The 20060-nt window shown below is 34.2% G+C and overlaps 1 protein-coding gene across 3 annotated transcripts; it reads right to left on the bottom strand.

The window, feature by feature from the left end:
• Positions 1-4310: 4310 nt before the first annotated feature.
• LOC129270000 (26S proteasome non-ATPase regulatory subunit 10-like) lies at positions 4311-16318 on the bottom strand. 3 transcript variants are annotated; one of them, XM_064105629.1, is made up of 6 exons: positions 16122-16318; positions 9436-9534; positions 8463-8609; positions 7897-8063; positions 7492-7573; positions 4311-6648 (listed from the first exon to the last, which is right to left on the bottom strand). In XM_064105629.1, the coding sequence occupies exons 1-6, from the start codon at positions 16221-16223 to the stop codon at positions 6601-6603; spliced, it is 645 nt and encodes a 214-aa protein (XP_063961699.1). In that variant the 5' UTR covers positions 16224-16318; the 3' UTR covers positions 4311-6600. The 3 variants fall into 3 exon arrangements, with proteins under 3 accessions (XP_063961699.1, XP_063961698.1, XP_063961697.1); XM_064105628.1 differs by having other exon boundaries at positions 4311-6843; positions 7491-7573; positions 16122-16304; XM_064105627.1 differs by having other exon boundaries at positions 4311-6841; positions 7486-7573; positions 16122-16304.
• Positions 16319-20060: the final 3742 nt, after the last annotated feature.

Here is a 20060-nt window from a genome sequence, read left to right on the forward strand (position 1 = left end):
CTCTGTATGCGCCTTGAACACATGTACAGAGTGGATTTGGCGCTTTACAAGTCACATTATTATTATTGTTCTTATCATTATTATTGTTATTATATTATTATTAGTATTATTATTTAAAAGTCTATACATTAAGAAAAAAAAATCAAATTTGATGAAAAATGAATCTAACTCCATTTGCAACTGAGCTCTTCATATATTTAGGAGGCAATGCTTTTTTTTTTTTTTGGGGGGGAACCGGGAAATGAACAACGGTCTGATGACAGTGGCGTACCTAGGATTTTCCACAGGGGGGGCAAAACCGTCCGCCAAAAAAATTGACAAGCAAAAAAAAAAAGGTCTTCAATCTCGTCAGGGGGGCAAAAAGGTCTTTCAAGCTCGTCAGGGGGGCAGGGATACGTCCTTTGCATGGGTTGTGGCTCGTCAGGGGGCAGACTGCCCCCCCCCCCGTAGGTACGCTAGTGTCTGATGAGTTGTGGGTCCAACTTGCCCAAAATGCCAATGCATTCTTTATCTAAAACGCGTTTTTAATTTCCGGATTTCAGATTGGAATTTATAAAATTTTCAGCTTTTGCTATGCGCTCGCATTATTTCTTCATAGCAAGAAAGCCATATTTTTCATGATTAAAAAAGTGAATAGAATGTCCCGATTTAGTCATAAACCTAAAAAAAGCTGGCGCTGCAGATTTGCAACAATCGTTTATCAAATTTTTTTATATCATGTTCTTCATTAAACTGTCAATTATTATCAGATCGAAAAAAAAAACAGCGCGCGCTTCGCATCAATTATTATTTTAGATACCCGTCTTGATCATTGATACCCCAAAACTTAAGTGTAGTTAGCATATCATTAAACTCGCGCTCGCATTATTTGTCTTCATCATAATCGAGTTAAAGTTAACCAGTATAATATAAACATTCCTTAACAAGTGCCTCTTCTTTCATCACCAATACAAAAATTACTTTCAGTGTTAATTTTTCAGGTCTGAATGCATAAAATATAAAACATTTGATCTCGCTCACGCATCATTTATTTAAGCGGCCGATCGGGGAAAATGTATATGATTTTTTTTCTATCCCTGCATGTGGCCCCCGTATTGGCAAAAGCTGGATCAGCCATGGGGATTAACGGAACTGAGAATTAGAAAGGGGTCACTCTTTATAATTCAACCCCCTCATACAAAATTCTGGCTATGGCCCCGTTTCACTATAAGTTTACAATAAATCCACAGACTTTGTGGATTTATTTATTGATAAATTACTATAAATTACAATATGCCTAGCTTAAAAGAAAGAAAAACAAAAAGAATATCGGTGTCAAAAATGCATTAAATGATGTTTTACTCTATTCATTTATATACTAATTCATTTATTTACTTACTGCCAAACATGTTAGGCTAGTATGGCTACCCTTCTAAATGAAATTAAATATAGAAAATAAATATTTCTTAGTCATATTTTTGTATTATTGCATCAAGAAATCTAAAAACATTTAAGTCTTTTATTTTTGGTTCATATCATAGTTATTTTTCTAATCTGAGAATTCCGATAATAATTGGCAGTACTTATATTATCAAGGGATACAAATAAATCATGCAACGACTATTAAAGGGGAATCCAGCCTTGGCCATAAAATGTTGTGTTGGGAAGGAGAAAAATAAATTAAACAGAATGGCGAAAGTTTGAAAGAAATCGGACAAGCAATAAGAAAGTTAAAGCTGTTTTTAAATTGAGATCACTAATAGTATGTAGATTTCAAATTGGCAACTGGGTAAGTAAATTATGACAAGGGGCAAGGACAACTTTTCCATAGGCCATGTACTTTATTATCAGGTACCAATTCCCCTGGGGCAGTAATCTAAATATAATCTAGGTAGTTTATTGTTTTATGTCCTCATGAAAGAAAAATATAATTTGAAATAAATCTTTTGGGAAAAATGACATTTTAGCCATAATATGTATTGGAGTACATGGAAGAGTAGTCCTTGCCTTACATCACTATGACATCCCATATGCGGCCAATTTGAAGTCTCCATGGGTATAGTGATTACCAATATTTACAACTTTAAAAAAATCATAACTTTCTTGTTGTTTGTCCATTATTGTTCAAACTTTCACCTATCAACTTATCTGATTTTTCTTTTTCTTATAAAAATAAGTTTTTATTTGGGTTGGATTCCCCTTTAAATTGTCTTTGCTTTTTTCCCCAGCATATTAGGCCTTACTCGAAACTTTGTTGTGATCTCCATGAATAATGTGATGATGGTCAGGTTTTTTTTTCAATCCCGACATTTGGGCCTAGTATACAGAACTACACCTTTCTTTTATTAAAATCATAATTTTTCATAATCACGTTCTACTTAATTTTGATCAATAGCAAACAGTGGACCTATTATGCGAGGTCCATTATGCTAAAACCGATTGTCGGAATTAGTCCTTGCAATCTCGTGTCCAAAACAGCTGTGATTTTGGATAGTATTCATTCGGATTCGAATTATTTTCAATGAATGAATTTTTCTTATTGTTTGTATTCACCCAGAAGGAAAAACCAGTTCCACTGGACCAGTTAGACCAGTAGAATTTTAACTGGTAACTCTGGAAATTGGAACATCGGTTTACTGGTCTAACTGGTCATACTGGTCCAGTTAAAATTTTACTGGTCCAGTTAAAAATTAAACTGGTCTTGAATAACTGGAATTTTATACTGGTGTTGTTTCTGGTGGTTGTTACTGGTCTCACTGGTCTTCATACTGGTATCCAATTTAAGCTGGTCTTTACTGGTATTTTCTACTGGTCTGACTGGTCCTTGAACTGATCCTCGTACTGGTCTTACTGGATCAATTTATTACATGCATTTGCTTTGTTATATACCTATATACCATGGTCAGTGAAATGTGATGGAAAAGATGGTTAGTAAATTAATTTTTCTGCTGTTATTTTAAATGTGATATATGAAATTACACATTTTCATTGTGAATTAGTTCACACACTTATTTAGAAAGTTTTTAAACAACAATGAGTGCCATTGCAAGGATATTCCATGCTAAATCCTGATTTTTCTTTTAAAAACAGGAAATATGCAAATGAGGTAAACCACGTGATCAGCATCATCAGAATTACTGGTCTTGACCAGTTCAATTTCAAACAATGAATTACTTTAGACCAGTTGACTATATCAGAGGAATTTATCTTGCTCTTAATCATAATTAAAGGAAATAATTGTTTTAATGATAATGTTAATACTTGATAATTATGATAATATTAATAATAATAATTACAATATCAATAACAATGATAACAGTAATAAGAATGATAACAATTATCATAATAATCATACAAATAATAATTATGATAATTATAAGAAGAATGATGATAACAATCGATAACGATAACTTTCTCTGAATTGCAAGATTCATTTTCCATAATTCGTCAAATGATCTGACTTGAAATAAAATCATTATTTATTGGACCAGTAACACCAGTTTGATGAAAAACAATTTAACTGGTATTACTACTTTGCTTCAACTAGAATGCAATTGTTTGAACTGGTCTCCAGTTGATTTTTACTGGTCCAGTTAAAAATCAACTGGTCCAGTAAACATATACTGGAAACCAGTAAAAATCTACTGGAAACCATTTATTGGACCAGTAACACCAGTTTGATGAAAAACAATTTAACTGGTATTACTAATTGCTTCAACTGGAATGCAATTGTTGGAACTGGTCTCCAGTTGATTTTTACTGGTCCAGTTAAAAATCAACTGGCCCAGTAAAAATATACTGGAAACCAGTAAAATTCAACTGGAAACCAGTAAAAATTCTTGCTGGTCTTACTGGTTTTTCCTTCTGGGCAAATAAAATTTGATCACACGATAAGAAAATTCACATAGAATAAGAATGTTTGCTTCCGCCAATGAAAATCCAAAGTATCTTGTTTTTCTTTATATCCCTCATTTCATCACTTCAACATCAATAAAGAAATAACATCCCCCACTCTCTCTCTCTCTATCTTGTTTTTGCTTTCCATACTTTAATTTGTACACACATTCTCAATCTCCCCCTCTCCCTCTCCAAACACATTCTCCTCTCTTTAAGACCCCCCCCCCCTTCCTCCATCTTCCCTTTCTCCTTTTCTCTTTCCCTCCAAGCTCCTCCCTGCCCATCTATCTCAATCAAATTATTTCTCACATTTAACTATACACCAAAAAGTTATTCCAAATTTACGAACTGGGACAAACTACCGGTACATACTTCCGCGTTCAAGACCTGGAGAGCCCTTTGAAGATTAAAAGAATTTACACTTTCATTTACTATAAACACATTTATACAATTATCAACAGACTGATACAGAATCAAACTTAGAATTCATCCGCTTTGAATTTTCTTTTGTAAACGGAATAATATCAATATGGTTTAAATCAAAACAAATACAAGAACCAGATTTCTTTATACCAACTAGCAACAGAAGGATTCAAGATACCAAGCAGTATAAAATCAGTTTTTGTTCTTGGAATATTAGAATACAAATGGTAAACTATTGTAATTTGAATATAACCTAACAGTTTATTAAAGTAATTACATAGGCTGACGCATATGCAATGAAAAGTTTCATCAAGTCTTTTTATTGGAGTGAGTTGTGCAATATTTTCTACCACTAGCAGTATTGTGTGCTTGTGTGTAACAACTATGAAGAGCTATAAGAAATAAATCTACATTAATACAGCACTTGATACCTGGGGCAGAAAAAATTACTTCCAATTAGGAACCACCAAAATATTATAAGCAATTGCCCCCCCCCCCCCCTAGATATGTGTCTGCTTGATACAGAGTTTCTATAGTCAACTTTTAGTATGTATTACCGGTACTACTATCAATGTGGTCATAATGTGATTCAAGAGTGCATCATGTGCATTAGCATTCTGGTCATTTTACAGATTGAATTTTTTCTAAGTCACAGCAATTTTTAGACCAGATTATATGTGCTACACACGCCTCTTCTAAGTCAAAAAGATTTCTGCGGTCCCGATATATTTTAATTAGAAAACATTACCTAAATTCCCAATCATAACACATTGACATTGGTTAGTTTGTATTTATTCCATAGAAAAAGAATGAAATATATACATGAACAATTTAACGCATCGCATAAACCATTTAAGATATGGAGGGTGGCCCATTTCAGTGGTATTTACAAAATACCACTGTTCATCCATGGTGTCCATTCACCATAATCTACCACATACCCCTGGGTGGAGAGCGGCAAGTGAGAGTTTGTATCTTTCCATTAGACATTAGTGTCAAGTGGGATACAAATCCCCAAATGATGTTACTCAATCTTAAAAAGTATACTGTCTTCATCACAATACAAGAATGCTATTACATATCATGAACAAGGAATCAAATAATAGCTAAGTTCTTGGGGCATTTTGTATCCTGTGATTCAAGTTATGATCCAAAGAAATACTTTCTATGGAAAAAATCCGGGAAAAATATGTAAGCTCAATAAAGAATGTTCCCTTTTTAATCCCATAGTAGTAAATGATTGTATTTTGCTTTTTGGTAATTTTTTTTTTTTAGGAATGTCATGACAGGTGATTAATAGCCCAACCTTATCTTGAAGGCCTTATGTAAGGTATCTAATAATATGCCATTCCCATGGCAATGCAGTACCTAAAACACTGAAAAAAATGTGTCTTTGTCACAATAAACAATGAAAAAAAAACGATATCAAAATAAATTTTTGAATGTATTTTATTTTATATTAGTTTGAATTCCTTGTTATTCTTTTTTCCCTAGCTAGGCTTAGCCTGTCACAGGAAGTCAATTTTCAGGGACAAGTGGATTAACATTTTGATGACACCAACATTTATGAAAAGCAGTTGAAATCCCTGTAACATACCTGCATATTTTAAGGTCAGCCAAATACGATGCACCATCATATCAAATCACAGAAATTCATTTTATTTGGCAATTTAAGACCAGGGATGATAAGATAAGGCAACATGAAGCAAGGACGAAGGTACAATTACATAACCTCTACTGGATGTAAAATTTGATTCCATTCTAACTGATGGACAATAAAAATTGGTAATTCCCGTATAGGTGTTGATTTCCCCATGAAGCTGATGAGAGACAGAATTCAAGTTGGTTGACAGTAGAAGAAACCAGCATTCCAAAAACTGCAGGTTCATGTTTCCAAACAAATGCACTCGGCAAACTTAGAAAATGTAGCACTCAGCCATCCTCTTCCAGCCTGGAGGTCCTTTGCTGTTGTAGAAAGCTTACCAAAATACAACACCATGTATTTCCAGAAGAAATTCCACAAGTATCTTTCATTGCTAATAATTCCCATTCTTCATAAACAGAATGAAAGGGTTGTGGGAGAGACACTAAAAGCAATATGCAGCTCTTTCGCAGACTCACTGCCTTTACCCTTCTATGAAGAATCGTGTAAGCTACAAATGTGGGATTCTTGTGGATAAGATGCAGCCGTGCTTTTGGTTTAAGGTGCCTGTCACACTCTGATGCATTATGATGTATTATCTGACACAATCTTCAGCTGGTTGCAGACATTACTAGATGCTGACAGACAGTGCATTTCTCCTACCATTCATGGCAAGAAAAATTAAATTTGCGGTTGTCTAACATCATCTGACAAAAAAAATGATAAAGAGACGCTTACAGTTTTGTTAATCTGCGATAAGTGACAGAGCCTTTCTTGAGGCGCATCAGCAGTTTGCATTAAAAAAATATTTAGTCTTATCATCATCGGATGAGGCTATTCTTTTAATCTCCTCAATGACCGTGCCAATCCTGCTGGAGCCAAGGCTAGGGGTGTCTTTTCCTCATAAAATAATAAAATGAAAAATAACAATTTATTATTCAAAAAGAATAACAGGTACTTATATAGCTCCATCTCTCTAGGAATAATCTATTCCGGGGTGCATTGTTAATATTGATATTTAGCGCCTTGTGCAAATCAAGAAATTAATCCTGCCGGGTACCCATTCACCGCACCTGGGTTGAGTGCAGCACAATGTGGGTGTTTTTCTTGCTGAAGGAAAACACGCCATGGCCTGTCTAAAGGGTCGATAAAATGAATCAAACTCAATCATTATCTAACATTCCAACTTCCAAATGTGTAGTGGATGTTGATTTTCTGATGATTCTTGGAGAAAATTCAAATTTTCAAGTTAAGATATAGAGGGCCCTAATGTAATTGGCTCAAATAGCCATAAAACATTGAAATAAATAAGAAAATAGTAACTTTTTGTCTTAAAAAATTCAAAATACTATAAGCTGTCAAAGAATATCTTGAAAAAATTTTGGTCCATCTTCCTCTTACAAATTTTGTATACACTTCTGAAATTTTGCTGTCTGTTACTATCCATGCTGGAAAAAATTCTTTTAAAGTGGTTAAGAATTAGTGGATGATTTTCAGGCCTCAACAGGACAGTCCCTGCCCCACCCATCCAATGATACTATCACACTGACCTTATTCAATATTTCAAGGCTTGCTCCATGTTCAACAAGGGCAACAGCTTCTTCTTTTCTCTCCTCCTCACAAGCAAGATGTCTGAAAGGAAGAAAGATATAAATATCAAAATGTCTGCCATAAAGAGGAAAAAAAAACTAACAAGGGACGAAAGTAAAGAAAGACAGGGGCTCATCAAGTATCAACTAGAGTATCAACTAGTATCTTTTGACCAAAAAAAATGACAGCAAAATAGACTAAATTCAATGGGGAAAAGGGCTCTGAGAGTTTTCATTAAAAAAATTACCAAAGTTAGAGTCAGACACCTGCGTTTCTCGCCAATCAAAATCAAGGAAAGTTGTTTACAGCAACCATCTTTGAATAAAGAAAACTTTCCCACTGATGAAGGTGAGTTTATCACTTACAATGGAGTGTTTCCTTGCTTATCTGTTGCATCCACCCGGCAGTTGAACTGGAGGAGAAGTTTGACAATTTCTAAGTTTCCTCTGGAGGCAGCACGGTGGAGGGGCGTGGCACCATTTTCGTCACTGATCACGGGGTCTGCTCCGTGATCAAGTAGAATCTCTGTCACCTAGGAGTGTGTCATAGAAAAGCTTGTTGTAAATTTGCTAACAATTTTAAGTGTGAATAATGACAAGCTAAATGTATCTCACAACCATTGCAATTGTGGGAACTAAAGCTTATACTAACATTCAAAAGTTATTTCCATTTTTTTTTTGACAGCTTGAGTGGTTAACAGATCATACAAAGTGTGAACTTTTTATTCTTGAATGAACATTAGACTTCATACCCATTTTATCCTTTTTTAATTGATTCTTGAATTTATCTTGAATTTATAAATGGGTTGTACTAAATGTATTTTGAAAATAATTTAAGTTTATTTATAGCTTAGGACCTGCTTTTCGCCGTGCACAGGTAGTAAGCTGGACTGTGACATACTCTGAGTTACATCCTTCTTGTTCTCACTTACCTCAACCCTATCTCTTGAGGAGGAATAATGAAGAGGAGTCTGCCCCGTATGATTGGTTGCATTGACCTCAGCATCATTACCAATCAGAGCAGTGACAATACCTGCATGTCCAACCGATGCTGCAATGTGCAGAGGACTCCAACCCGACTAAAAATGAGAGAAAGAAAAATTTAACATAAAATGGCACTGAATAGAAATATGCTCAAAATTTGACCAACACTTGTTGAGAACAATGGCAATTGCAGAATTTAAAATCAAACAATTGTAGGGTTTGAATTAATTGTCGAGATGAAATAATATCAGTTCAAATACAACAGCAACTCAACAGGAACATAACATTTGCAAACATAACAGGAACATTAACAGAGACAAAGATGGTGAATAAATTAAATGAAGAGTGTCTGGTCTGGATCTCTGTATCTGTGTCTTAATTTCAAAAATCCATCTACTTATACACTTGGCCTTCCCGGCCTACATCAAAATTGTATCCACAGTAACATAACGATATTTAAATCAACCTAAAGCTAACCAATGAAATTAAAGAAATCCAATTCATTTGATAAACCAATGAGAAAGATCTAGGATGAGGAGGAAAGTGTGATTATGTAATGAAGAATGTTCAACAAAAGAACCAGATGTGAGGATGGAATGAATGAGCACATCTGAATAGGAAAGGAATGAAGAAGACTAGAGAAGTAGGATAGTGGGTGATGTGATGAAGAACACATAGAAAGCTAACTGAAATTCATACAAAACTGAACTGAATTAGATACCAAACTGAATTGAGCAGATGTCAATCAAAAGCAAACCAAAATGTACAACTAACCTTTCTACACAGTAACACAATGGAAAATGGAAGCAGAAAGGAAGAAATGGAATGACATACCTAAATAGTAGTACCAGACCCTAAACACACAATAGAAGATTTGTTATTTATTCTGAGCATATAGATTCTTTCTAAGAAAGTACTTACATCATCTTTCACATTAACCTGTGCTCCATTTTCCAAAAGATACTGGACAACCTCATACTTAGCTCCTGATGCTGCCCAGTGAATTAGCATGCGATCATTCTAAGGATGAAAAAAATTACAATATGTTAGAGTTGCATGGTGGATGAAATCAATCTATTTTCAAGCATCGATATAAAATATAGGGCGATTCCACACTAGAACTTCAAAAATATCAGAAATTTCAACATGCTTTCAATAAGTCATAAGTAGTGTAATATTTTACTATGATACCTAAATTTTATGAAAATTATGAGTTTTAACCAAAAGTGAAATCAGATATAGTTTTTTTGGGGAAGAATAATGGAATTTTCAATTTTTAATAATTTTGCTAATTAAATAGTCAAGTACAAACACTGCCTGAAACAATTATTGGCAAAGCACGAGAAGATTGAAAATATTGCACGTCAATGGAATAATGTATCATTGATGGTTCCAAATGATATCTACAACATTTTCATGATCCATAATAGGGGCAGCCCTGATTTTTCCGAACCTATTTTTGGCAATGTCCCGTACGACACATAAAGATGCAAAAGTTTGTCCTACAATTTTATTTTTGATGATGCAATTTCACAATATCAGTTTCTCTTTCTTTGACCCATGGGTGATCGATTTATCCCATAAGGATCTAATCACAGCCCTTCATTTTTCAATAATTGTCCTATTAAAAGTTGTCCCGTACGACACACAATATATAATGCATTTAATTGCAGGATTTTGATTCAGAAACTGTAAATAGTAGGCCTATTTTAATTCAAGTAATTTATTGGACATACAGTGAACTGAAAAAATACTTTTTTATCTCCATAGAACATGAAATAGGTGATTCTAACCATTTAATTGATGTCATAGTGTAGGTGTATTCTTTTGGGAATCCCTGCAGCTAAACTGGTGATTTTCACTGGTCAGAGCAGGTTAATTTCTTTGTCACTGAGCATGAAAAGAAAACCTTTATAATTGATTCACCCTAGCCTGGAAGATGACTTCCTCTTGCATGGAATTATTATAAGATGTAAAAAAATTACATATCAATCAACTATTTGGACTTCCCTTGATGATCACTAATTTTTTTATATACAGTATTGAAACTACTACTTTTTTCAAGTTGTAAATAAAAATCTGGAAAATAAGACAAACCATATGGTTTCATGAAATGCAGAAAGGTTTGAAAAAGTAGAACCGCATTTCTTTAGAAAAAAATATTTTGTGGAATTATAAGTGACAGTTGTGACATATATCATGTATGTATACATTTTATATGAAAAATTATAACATTTTAACCCCATAATTTACAGTTTCATTCATTCATTGTTTAAATAGTGTATTGGAAATCATCAAATAATTTACTAAAATATAACTTCACACAAAACCTCAAGTTCTTCAGCTTGGAAAAAATGCTGCGAACCCTTGTACATTTCCCATCATGAAAAAAATGATAACATATTGCTCCCGATTGTATATATTGAGGTTACTTAATTATATTGTCCTGAATGACTACTTATTAAAAGACTTTTCATTAAAAAGGAAGAATTTAGGGGCAATGCTCCCCTTCTAATTGATAAAAGTTAATTGTTTTATTCAGACTGCCCAGTACAACACGCAAGTGCCTGTACAACACACAAGTGTCCCGTACGACACAGAAGTGTCCCGTACGACACAGAAGTGTCCTGTACGACACACAAGTGTCCCGTACGACACATTATTTTGTTTATGATATATTGACAGAAATATTCAGCCAATTGCGGTTTCTAACATAATGAATGTCTTTAGTTTGATAGGACTTTCATTATCATCAGCCAAATAGAGTGATTGAAGAAGTCAAAGAGACATAAAGTAAGAAAGTTTGGCTTCAATTTAGAGGTGTCCCGTACGACACATTTTGAGTGTCCCGTACGCCACAATGTTCTCGAAAATTGTAATTTGCTTTATTTATTCATGAATGTTTATTTTGCTTTTTTTCATAGATGTGTTTGTTCTTGGGTAATTGAATATCAATTTGAGTTCAGTTTCTACGAAAATTATCCGTCCAACTCACAGACTTTAGAGTACAAACTTGAGATTTCGAAAAAAGCCACTTTTTCTGCGTCCGTACGACACATTACTATTTTAAATCTGTATTATACAGGATGTGAATTCAAGTCATGTTAAGTCTTGAATTTTCTAACACTCTGGTAGTACTTGATGATCACCTTTAGTTACTGGAATATTTTTTGTTTTTCTTGTCAAAAAACTGTAAAATGTTCTCTAAATGTCCCGTACGACACGTATGGAATCACCCTATAAATCTAATCTAAGTTCAAATCATTCATTTTAACAATTGAAAATAATACAAAGGCCTAGATAAAAAATCATATTAACAATGATTAGTCTATGTACATAGATATGATTTTAAAGCATTCTTGGTACAGCTACAGTGGCAGATGCAAATTTTGACCAACGCGTAACGCGAGTTGGCCTATGTGAAATCACTATATTTAATATAAAAATGCATAAAAAATGCGTATTGATTATGTTCTTTTGTCGATAATTATCGATATCGGTAAGATATTTTTAGCGATATATCGACAGAGAATTTTCTTAACGATATTCGATAACAGCCCTACTTGCAATATGCATGGAATGATGTAACCCAGGACTCGTCCGTGTAATACTAGGCAGACATGGGTATTCTCCAAAATGGGGTAGAATGAGGTCGGAATAGCACTCCAAATAAATTGGGGAAAAAAAAATTATGCACTTACCTCGATTATATGGATAAAGGTCTATTAATTGTGACACAGAATCCTGACTTAAGTTTGAGGCACAAACTGGACCCTCAAAAAAAGGAAAACCTCCATGTCGCATTCGTTCTCGGTATCAATCGGCCATTTTGTTTTCAATTTTGAAAGAAGGAGAACGAACGTGACAGAACTTTTCCTTTTTTTGAGGGTCCAGTTTGTGCCTCGATGTCAGGATTCTGTGTCACAATAGACCTTCATCCATATAATCGAGGTAAGTGCATAATTTATTTTTTCCCCTTTTAATAATTCTAATATTACATGGACGAGTCCTGGGCTCCCTGGGTTAAGAATGATGGATTTATCATATACATGATATATGACACAAGTCAACATGAACAGAAAGTGTTTCACTGTTTGGTAAATCTGCTGACACTATCAGACAATGATGTACATAGTCATAGCAAGGAGATTCTATGACTGGAGTTCCAACAGTCAACAAATTTATTCAAGCAGCTGTTCATTTCTAAAGAAGCACAAAAGAAAGAACGGCAATAAGGACCCTTTTGATGTCCAGCTTCGAAGCCGCCAGTTTCATTGAAGAAATCCGAGGGGTGAAATTTTACGAATATTTATATGTATCGATTTTCCATCTTTCATATTAATAACCAAACAGAAATTTGAATGCATGACAAAACATCAATAACCAAGCAATATTACGACGAGATATTTGCCCAGATTATATCAATTAACCTTAGTTTAATTAATGAAAAAAGAAAGAATTTGACCTTTACTGAAACCAGACTTTAACACTTTTCCGATCGTTTGCGGCGAATGAAAATTTCAATTGTAGGTATGTGACAAAAAAAATGAAAATCATCAAATATGAATAAATTTGGTATCACTTGAAAGCTCTTAAAAAGACCTTTAAAATGATACCAAGAACTTTAATTTTCATCAAGAAATTAGAAAGTTATTCCAGTTTAAGTTGCGCATATTCATCCAAATTTGTGGTCATTGTCTTAATGTAAAGTCAATGGAGTACAGAACCCATTTTTGTGACCATTTTGTGACCATTTTGGACCCAAGTCTTCAACAGGTTCTAACTTCTTTGTTTTTGAGTCCTATGAAGTAATTTAGGTATCAATGGAAAGGTGAGAGAATGCTCAATTGGTGTATATCAATTCATCTTGTAATTTTTCTTATTATGTGTAAAATAATTTCTTCTAATTAATTCTAATTAATTATGCAAATAACACAAAATCACAATTACTCGCCTCTTTTTTTGCCAAATGAAGGTGATTATGATAGATAATTCATATAATTTAGTTGGCATCAAGACAGCATCATGTAGATAATTTCCTAAATGAATTTGTCTAAAGTATTGTTATTGTAATTTCTAATGTATTTCTTTGTTTTTCTGATATAAATTACAAGCTCTTTTTCAACTTAGTATTGTAATTTTGTATATGTGTATGTACGGGGGTCCTTTTTTACATATAAAACATTTTCTTTTGTACTTTGTATGACCAAATAAAAATATGTGTGCTTTTTTCTGATGATTTTGATTGTTTCACCAATTCCTTATGTATTATATTGTTTCAACAATTTGTTATACATGTATAATATGTAGCTTTTGATTTGAGAGACAATGGACATGTGATTACATTTTTTTAGAAGGAATGAGCAGCTGAGTGTAAAATATGGATGTAGAATTGTATGCAATTTATTTCAAGTATCAAGAAGGACGAAAATTAAGTTTTAATATATTCTATCAGTTGTCAATGTCTTATATTTGTATACATACATTGTATTACTAAGGCCCTGTTTGAGCTCTCTTTTTAAAGAAAAATAAATAAATTCAAATTATTAGTCGAAGCCAAAAGAAAAGGAAAAGAGTGGTCTATTTCTTTCAAAACAAAACAAAAAACAACCAGGAAAAATATATAACAAAGCTCTAAACAACAACAAAACAGACATCAAAGCTCCAAACAAGCACTGAAAACAAGAGAAACAAAAGTGACACAAAAACTTGTACCAATCCCATCCCCATTTTCCAATTCAAAACACAACCCCCACCTGCGCCCCTAAAAAAAGAAAAGTGAATAAAAAAATAAATAGTAAAATTAATAATAAAGAAAACATAAATACATGACTTAGACCCATCTGGAAATGAAATATTCTTTCCTCTGAGTTTTCATGTATTTTCTTACAAGAGTGAAAAAAATTACAACAAAAAAATAAACAACATCTAGTTCGTGCATTTTAATAAAAAAAATCAACATTTAAGATATTCTCCTTTCAAAAGCAAATCCAGTCTCCTAATAATGAAATATGACCCCCCAAAAATGAAAAAATAAACAATACAATAATTTAAAAAAGAAACTTTAAAAAATATATAAAAAAAGAAACTGAAAAATTAACAATTTTTGCATTTTAATTAAAAAGTCAACATTTATGATATTCCCCTTTCAAAAGCAAATTCAGTCTCAAAATAATGAAACATGATTGAAAAGTTTCAAAATATATTTTTTTTCTACAAAAGAAAAAAAAGAAACACTATAGATTTTGCATTTTAATTTAATAAGTCAACATTAATATTCCACTTCCAAAAGAATCCAGTTTCCAAATGATAAAACATGATTGAACAATCAAAGTAAAACATGTTGACTCTATAACCTTAGGAGGAAAGAATGTTTTTGTGACAAAATGTATAAATTTAAATCAATATCAGAATAACAATCTACGGTATAATGACAGACATTTTCAGAAAAAGGCACAATATTATCAAGTAAACAATTTAGATCCAGTTCAATCCAGCATGAACGACTCACTATCGACCGCTCCCGTCACCAAGCCCTCCGCATTGGGTACCGGTAGCTCGACTGCCGAAAGACGGACGGGAGCCCACCGCATCGGGCAGCTCGACTGCCGAGAGACCGGCTGTGACAAGGGTAGCTCGCGTCTCTTATATCTGGACAGCTCAACGATAGAATCTTTTAATTTTGATTTTTTTTGTTGATTTGAATATATTCTATAACAATTCAGATACATAATTGGATCGTAGTTCTACTTACCATTAAAAAATTTCGATCATTTGCGCATCCAAAAATTTGATGAACTTTCAAGCTCCGATATCCACACTTCACAGGCGAGTATCCACATTGAAACTTATATGTACAGAAAGAGCACATTTTCAACTGTCTGTATCAAGGCACGAGATTGCATCAACTATGTGCGCATGCGCATGAAACCCCATTTTCGATGAGCCTCCCAGACAGAGGCGATGCCACTTGCAGCGAAACCCGCGCGAAAACCGTGCAGCCAAAACCAGCGCTCGCGATGCGCCCGTATTCGCACATACCTATCAATTGTGGTTGATGGAATATTGACTGTTGTTCATTACTGTATATGCCAGATGAGTGCCCGCACATGCCCAGTCGAGCAAATTTGAGTCATATTTCAGGACATATTGCATAGTTTATTTTCGCATGCCTCCGAATTATGTACTACACATAACCAGACCAAGATGGATGCGGCGAAAAAGTAATTATCAATCATCACAAAAGCATATTTCCCTTTCTGTATGACCTATATATAAAGTATAAAATATAGCTGCGGAGTCATGCGGGAATCATTTGTCTACACAATTGCAAGAGATGTTGAGCAAAGTGCATGCCTGACATACTTTCTGCCAACGCAAAGCAGGCTTCGGCGGCGGGCGCGGCGGAGTTTCCTCCTGATCCCTCCGCTCCGCGAGCTCAAGTTGAACTCCGCCTCGGCCTCCCAGCTGAGCTGAGCTGCGCTGAATAGCCAAACACAAACGGTAACATTACATGGAATCTAACAAGTGGGACTACGTCTACGTGTAGTTCAGTCGCGACACATGCACATCGACGACAGTGAAAGTAATTTGGTATACTTGCAAACCTGATCTAATTTCAAGAGCAGCGAATTATTCTCCGATAATTTCACTCTCAATGCGGAGAGGTCTCCTCCGTATGCCAACTTCCAAATGTCATCTGAAGCCATAATCAAAGTAAATATGAACTAAAATTCGACACAAACGTGACTAGCTATAGGCAGTTTAGTTGAAATAGCAGACGTTTTCACACCACATATGAAGTGCCACTGAAGTCTGATCTGAACGCAAAGAGAATATATTCTTTCTCAAGTTAGCTTAACAGTTAACGCATAACACTAAAAATTTGGTAAGAGTTCCATATGCACCCCCACTAAAAAAAATATATATATATATATAATATCATAATATAGCATAATCAGATGGGGGAAGTGATAAAAATTAGAGTAAACTTATACTTTGAATTGTTTTCATTTCCATATGTTTTATACATAGACTACAGTGTATACTCCCAGAACTTCCCCATAATTTATGATACAATATATACTCACTCTTTCTCATTAAGGTTTATACAGCTCTTCAGCATCATCTATAAAGAATGAAATATTGTATAATTCAAACAATAAAAAACAAAAGAAATAGTGAGTGAGGGACATCATCGACTGTCTCATTTGAGTTGTACATATCACTAGTGTTTTGTGAAAAATAAGCAAACTTTAAAATGTCATAGGCTTATTTTACATCCGATTTTGATGGAATTTTCAGCGTTTTGCTAGTTTGATTTTTCTCTAGTTATTAAAATAATCAATATTTTTCTGGGGTGGACTTGACCTACCGGGTGTGTTTCTCAACGGGGTTATTCCCCCCGTATTCCATGATTTAACTGATCGACCCAGACCCCCGGGTTTTGGGACTGAAGCCCCCCCCCCCCCAAAAAAAAAAAAAATCGACCACAAAGAAAACAAATATATATATATTTATATATATATATATATATATATATATATATATATATATATATATATATATATATATAGGTCCTATAAGCGAAGGCCTATATAATTATTTCATTCATGTCGTCAAGTGCTCTAAAATAAAAGTTTTTAATATTCAAATTCAAAAATTTTCTCGCTCGGTCGCTAAACGCTCCCTCGCAAAATATCATCTAAATGAAGAACACATTAATGAAATCAATAATCTCCTGCAATAGCTAAGCTATATAGTAGACTGCCTTGCAACTTAACCTCCATAATGTATTCACCCACCACGAAATGCCATAAAATTGAATAAAACCTGTCGTGTTTTGGACTTTGGTCATCAAAAGCGCTCCGCCTTAGAGCATCTAATCAAGATGGAAAGTGTGCTATACAAATCTAATGTATTATTATTATTATTAGATGTAAATGATTTGACTGGTCTTCAATAGGCCACATAGGATATGTGTATTCTTTTGTGTTATACTGGGATGTTGTGCAGGGTATATCATTTGGCCGTTTTGTTGAATAAGTATCCCATTCAGTATTATTTGCTGCAGGTGTATATAGGCTTAATTACATTATTATTTGTAAAGATCATAAGTGCTTCAAATTCTAGGTTTGGCTTCAAACATTTTCTCCCTGGTCACCACATCCCCTCGTATTTTTAAGGGGTGTCATATTAAAACCCCATCTCCTGCCATGTTCTATACCTTTTTACGTTCAAAGTTTAAAAAACGCCTCAGGACTGGGTAACAATTAACACAAACCAATTTCCTGCCTATCCAGTCCTACCCCCGCCCCCCTTTCTATCGTTAAATGTCCTCATCTACATCTGTAACACCGATCAGGCCCTAATGCATAATAAATGAGATGAAAAATTCTCAAGCATTTTGATTTTTTTTTCTCGGTCGCTATGCTGCCTCGCACAATATTAGAAAATTTCATAGGAGGGTGACTAGCTAATTGGTGTGTATAAGGCTATCCACAATAGGCCATTTTTATTGTATTGAAAAAAACCAACGTCAAAAATATTTCAAGCCCCCAGAAGACCCCCCCCCCGTAAAAAAAGTTAAGTCTATATAGAACCGCGCCTGCGTGTATAGCTTATTCCTCCATTCTTTCTTGTTTTCTCTCCATCTTTATCCTCTTTTCTCCTAGTTCCTCCCACCCCCCTCCTTAAAAAAACCACAAAACATAAGAAGGGGCACGCCTCACATTTTTAGGTTTTATAAGCTAGCTTGCACATAATGCGATTTCAGCTTAATTAGGCCTACAAGGTCATGAAAGTCAGAGGCCTGTTGCGAAAAAGAAAATCTCTGGCAATTGTAACAGCTATTATAGGCCCACGCAGCCCACCCCCCCCCCCCCCCAGCCCTGAACCTTAAAGGGGAATCCAACCCAAATAAAAACTTGTTTTTATAAGGAAAGGAAAATTCAGACAAGTTGATAGGTGAAAGTTTGAACAATATTGGACAAACAACAAGAAAGTTATGAATTTTTAAAAGTTGTAAATATTGGTAATCACTATATTCATGGAGACTTCAAATTGGCCGCATATGGGATGTCATAGTGATGTAAGGCAAGGACTACTCTTCCATGTACTCCAATACATATTATGCCTAAAATGTCATTTTTTCAAAAAGTTTTATTTCAAATTATATTTTTCTTTCATGAGGACATTAAACAATATATTACCTGGGTTATATTTAGATAACTGCCCCAGGGGAATGGGTACTTAGGAGAAAACCACAAATCCCTGATAATAAAGTACATGGCCTATGGGAAAGTTGTCCTTGCCCATTGTCATAATTTCCTTACCCAGTTGCCAATTTGAAATCTACATACTATTAGTGATCTCAATTTTAAAGCAGCTATAACTTTCTTATTGCTTGTCCGATTTCTTTCAAACTTTCACCATTCTGTTTAATTCATTTTTTCTCCTTCCCAACACAACATTTTATGGCCAAGGCTGGATTCCCCTTTAAATATATCCGCATGATTTTGTTCGGCCTTCTTGAATGTGAACAAATTTTTTTGATATGTAATGATATTCGTTTGAATAGAAAGTTTTATGAACATGGTGAAGTATAAGTTGTTGCGACCTCAGGTCTATGCGAAGAAGGTCAGCTTTTTCGACTTCATTCTTCCCAACATGTGTTCTTGGGTGTAAGCAAGTAATAAATCTAACAATCTTATTTTGAATAATTATACACTTTTTTTGATCAACCTTTCCAAGACTGCAGTACCATGCTGCATTAGCATAATCAAATAAACACTGTATTAATGAAAAGCTTAAAATGCGTCTGGATTTCGTATTCATGCAGTTTTGGTACCGGTATATAGAAATTTCAAGCGAGCATTAGCTTTTTTTACAATAGATGTACATGAGAGATCACTATTCAATATCAGGCCTAAATACTTCACGGAATTCTGTCTCTTAATTAATTGATTGTTATAGTATATATTGAAATAATCTGTATGCTTAGACTTACCCCGCGAACAAAACAAAATACTTTCAGTCTTACCAACATGTAAGCTAAGCTTATTATCTGTCATCCATTTAACACAATTTGATAATTCTAAGCTAAGTTTTTCACCGATCAGCTTAGGACTTGTATCAGAATAGAGTAAAACACTGTCGTCTGCATATAAAAGTAATTTACTTTCATTAACACAATTACACATATCATTGATATAGCACATAAAAAGAATGGGACCTAATATGCTCCCCTGTGGAACTCCGCAGTTTATAGGCATAGAATATGAAAGTACATTTTGCATGGATACCACTTGACGGCGATTGGTCAAGTAAGACCTAAACCAATTCAAGCATGCTGAATTCAAACCCATCACTTCTAATTTCTTTAAGAGTATTTCATGATTAACTGTATCGAATGCTTTTTTTAAGTCAAGAAGAACCATCCCAACATAACGGCCTTCGGAAATTTCATTCCTAACAAAATCCAACAAGTGAATTAAACATGTTTCAGTAGAATAACCATTCCTAAAACCAGACTGAAATTCATAAAT

Source organism: Lytechinus pictus, chromosome 10 (genome assembly GCF_037042905.1).
Source record: "Lytechinus pictus isolate F3 Inbred chromosome 10, Lp3.0, whole genome shotgun sequence".
In the NCBI taxonomy this organism is placed as follows: domain Eukaryota; kingdom Metazoa; phylum Echinodermata; class Echinoidea; order Temnopleuroida; family Toxopneustidae; genus Lytechinus; species Lytechinus pictus.

Excerpts from the sequence above, each read along its gene's own strand:
- LOC129270000 (XM_064105627.1), bottom strand. The coding sequence starts at position 16,223 with ATGGCTTCAGATGACATTTGGAAGTTGGCATACGGAGGAGACCTCTCC. Across the intron at positions 8,064-8,462 it reads CCTCAAGAGATAGGGTTGAG|GTGACAGAGATTCTACTTGA; the intron begins GTAAGTGAGAAC and ends ACACACTCCTAG. Across the intron at positions 6,842-7,485 it reads AAATATTGAATAAGGTCAGT|GAAAAGACACCCCTAGCCTT; the intron begins GTGATAGTATCA and ends TTATTTTATGAG.